Below are 3,123 nucleotides of genomic sequence, written 5' to 3' on the forward strand. Positions count from 1 at the left end.
TTAGGACAAACACTGTAAATATTCATCATTTAGCTATATATTTATGTAAATAAAATCCATGTATCAATAGATATTGGACATTTATGTTTATTTCAGTATCACCAGAAGAACCCAGGCATAAAAAAAAAAACCCTGTGCATACAGAGCATTTTCTTTAAGATATCACACACACACACACACACACACACACACACACACACACACTTAAGCTTTGCAAAAAACAGTTAACCTTTTAATTTATAGCAATAAGAAGAGCACAAGAGGATATGGGCCTTAAGAATTTATTTGTCTGGATGCAAACAGGCACATACTGAATAAACTCAGATATGTGTGGAGTAAAATAAAAAATACAAAGTGTAAATTATAACAGTAACTTGTGATACTTGGCATGGCTGAAGAGAAAATATTTTTTGGACAAAGAAATAATAATTTCAGTTTTACAAGATAAAAAAACTCTATAATTTGTTTAGCATAAAAAATGCTAATGAATGCCAGCTTAGATTGTTGAAATGGGCTGTGTAGATAATATATTATCTCACAAAAAGCATAAAATAGCATATAAATTGTTAGGTATAAGAAATAATTTCATGATAATATAACCACATTGTATATCATAACATTGTATTATTTGCTATAACCATATACAACTGTAGACATAAAATATACTTTAATAAAGTTCAGTAAAAATACACAGGTTTTTCAAATTACCAAGCATCATTTATTTAACAACATATTAAATTATAATAATGCCAATTCAAAAACTAACTATACTATGTCACATATTGTGATGATTTATTTTGTTTGTATATTTTATTTATGTCAGAGAATACAGTGTAAAAACAGAAACACAGCAATAAACAGTTTTGAAAATATACTTTTAACGTCTAAGATTTGCCTCGATGTTTTGTCAACCTGTTTAATTTGTTTAAGCTATAAAATATTGAATTTCACATTAGAACCACCACAATATGAAACAAAAACCACTTTATTCTGTCACAAAAATGATGAATGGTAGGGATAAAATGAAGAGAAGTAAATCATAGTACAATATGATAGAAAACAGGTCAGATCCAAATGTGGAGAAAGCATTAGGGATGACTACAATGAATGGGTCTAGAAATACAATAATTCTAATCTGTAGGAAGAGCCAACCTAACTTTAGTACAAGAAAAAGAGAATAGAACCTTAATTTTATGAAGATCAAAGGGACTTTGGGAGAATAAGTCTTTTGTTTATTTGTTTTGAATCAGTTATAACATAGAAATTAATTCAAATATATATATATTATTTTTAATAGTACTCATGAATTGTTCTCATTTTTAATATTGAAAACTTTGAACTGTCCTTCTGAAAAGTACACTAGGAAAGCTAATATCATAAGAATTCATGAGCATAACATACAATGGATGAAGCATTACTATACATACAATTTACCAGTAAAACTCATATTTGCTCCTATGCAGGAGATGATTGGGATTATTTGAACAATTTATTCAGAGCCTCCTTCACATCCTTATTCCTCAGGCTGTAAATCAAGGGATTCAACATGGGAAACACCACTGTGTAAAAGGTTGAAACAATTTTGTCCCTACCCAAAGAGTAGCTGGACCTGGGACGAGCATAAATGTAGAGAATGGAGCCATAGTACAAAGTCACAGAAATGAGGTGGGAGGAGCAGGTGGAGAAGGCCTTGAGGCGGCCCTGAGTGGAGCGAATCCTCAAGATCGTGGCAATGATGAAAAGATAAGAGGCCAGGATAAACACAATGGGAATGATGACATTGGAAGCCAAGAGGAAGAACAACACAGACTGGAAGCTGCCCTTCTTGCCACAGGCCAGCTTCACCAGGGGTGGGATATCACAGAAAAAGTCATCTATTACATTGTCACTGCAGAAAGTCAAGGAAAAAGTGTCTTTGGTGATAATGACAGAGTTAATTAAACCACCCAAGTATGAGGCTGCCACTAAAAACGCACATAATTTTAAGGACATGGCTTGTGAATAAAGCAGAGGCTTTGAGATGGCCATATAGCGATCATAAGCCATGGCAGCTAAAAGGTAACACTCAGTATACCCAAGTCCAGCAGAGAAGAAGAATTGAGCCACACAGCCAGCAAAGGAGATGCTCTTGTCTTCAGAGATGCAGGTCACTAGAATCTTTGGAGTATAGACTGTGGACAATCCAAGATCCAGAAAAGACAGATTCCCAATAAAGAAATACATGGGTGTGTGGAGCCAGGAGTCATTGCAGATCAAGACAATGAGGGTGCTGTTTCCTAACACAGTTAATGCATACACAGCAAGGAAAATTGCAAATAGGACTAGCTGCATCACATGGTCTGTCGTGAATCCCACCAGGATAAACTCAATCACTGTATTATTATATTGTTCCATGGCACTAGGAAAACTCACCTAGGGCTAGATGAAATTAGAGTTCAACTTGAAACAGTATGTTGAATAAATGGAAAATATATTCAATAATTAAAATTTCAAAAATAGTGATTAACATATAAGTGTAAATATTTAAATATTTAAATGAAAGTGCAGGTGAAGAGAATATTAAAGAAGTTGGGGGAGGAAAACAATAATCTAATAATCTGGATAGGACGAGAAAAACTATTTTCAATAAAGGAAAAATGGAAGTAATATGAATTCAATAATATCTGAGATACTCAATCAAATAAACATTTTGATTGGATAGGATTAGGGGTATTTCTTAATTATAAAATTATTACCAAATGCTGGTGGACAGCTCATTTGCTAAAGTGTTTGCGTTGTAAGCGTGAAGACCTTAGGTTGATACCAAGAAACCACTTAAAATAAATAAAACAAGACAAGACTACAGAAACCCACAGAGACAGCTGACCTGAACAAGGGGGGAGCTAATGGACCCCAGACTGATAGCTGGGAAACCAGCATTGGACCAACTCAGATCTCCTGAATATGGGTCTCAGTTAGAAAGCCTGGGCAATCTAACAGGTCTGACAGTGGAATCAGGATGTATCCCTGATGCACTAAAGGACTTTGGGAGCACATTCCCCATGGAGGAGTACTCCCTTAGCCTAGAGGCAGGAGGGAGGGCCTAGTCCCTAGACTTGACAGATTTTGATGATCCCTCCTGGA

At 34.8% G+C, this 3,123-nt stretch overlaps 1 protein-coding gene across 1 annotated transcript; it reads right to left on the bottom strand.

The window, feature by feature from the left end:
* Positions 1–1,476: 1,476 nt before the first annotated feature.
* LOC127222322 (olfactory receptor 1013) lies at positions 1,477–2,406 on the bottom strand. The gene has a single exon (XM_051184331.1). It carries the CDS (start codon positions 2,392–2,394, stop codon positions 1,477–1,479), a length of 918 nt encoding a protein of 305 aa, XP_051040288.1. The 5' UTR covers positions 2,395–2,406.
* Positions 2,407–3,123: the final 717 nt, after the last annotated feature.

The sequence above is a fragment of the Phodopus roborovskii genome, unplaced genomic scaffold (assembly GCF_943737965.1).
Source record: "Phodopus roborovskii unplaced genomic scaffold, PHOROB, whole genome shotgun sequence".
Classification (NCBI taxonomy): Eukaryota; Metazoa; Chordata; class Mammalia; order Rodentia; family Cricetidae; genus Phodopus; species Phodopus roborovskii.

Bases quoted from the DNA above. Each gene is read 5' to 3' on its own strand.
- LOC127222322 (XM_051184331.1), bottom strand. From the start codon at position 2,394: ATGGAACAATATAATAATACAGTGATTGAGTTTATCCTGGTGGGATTC.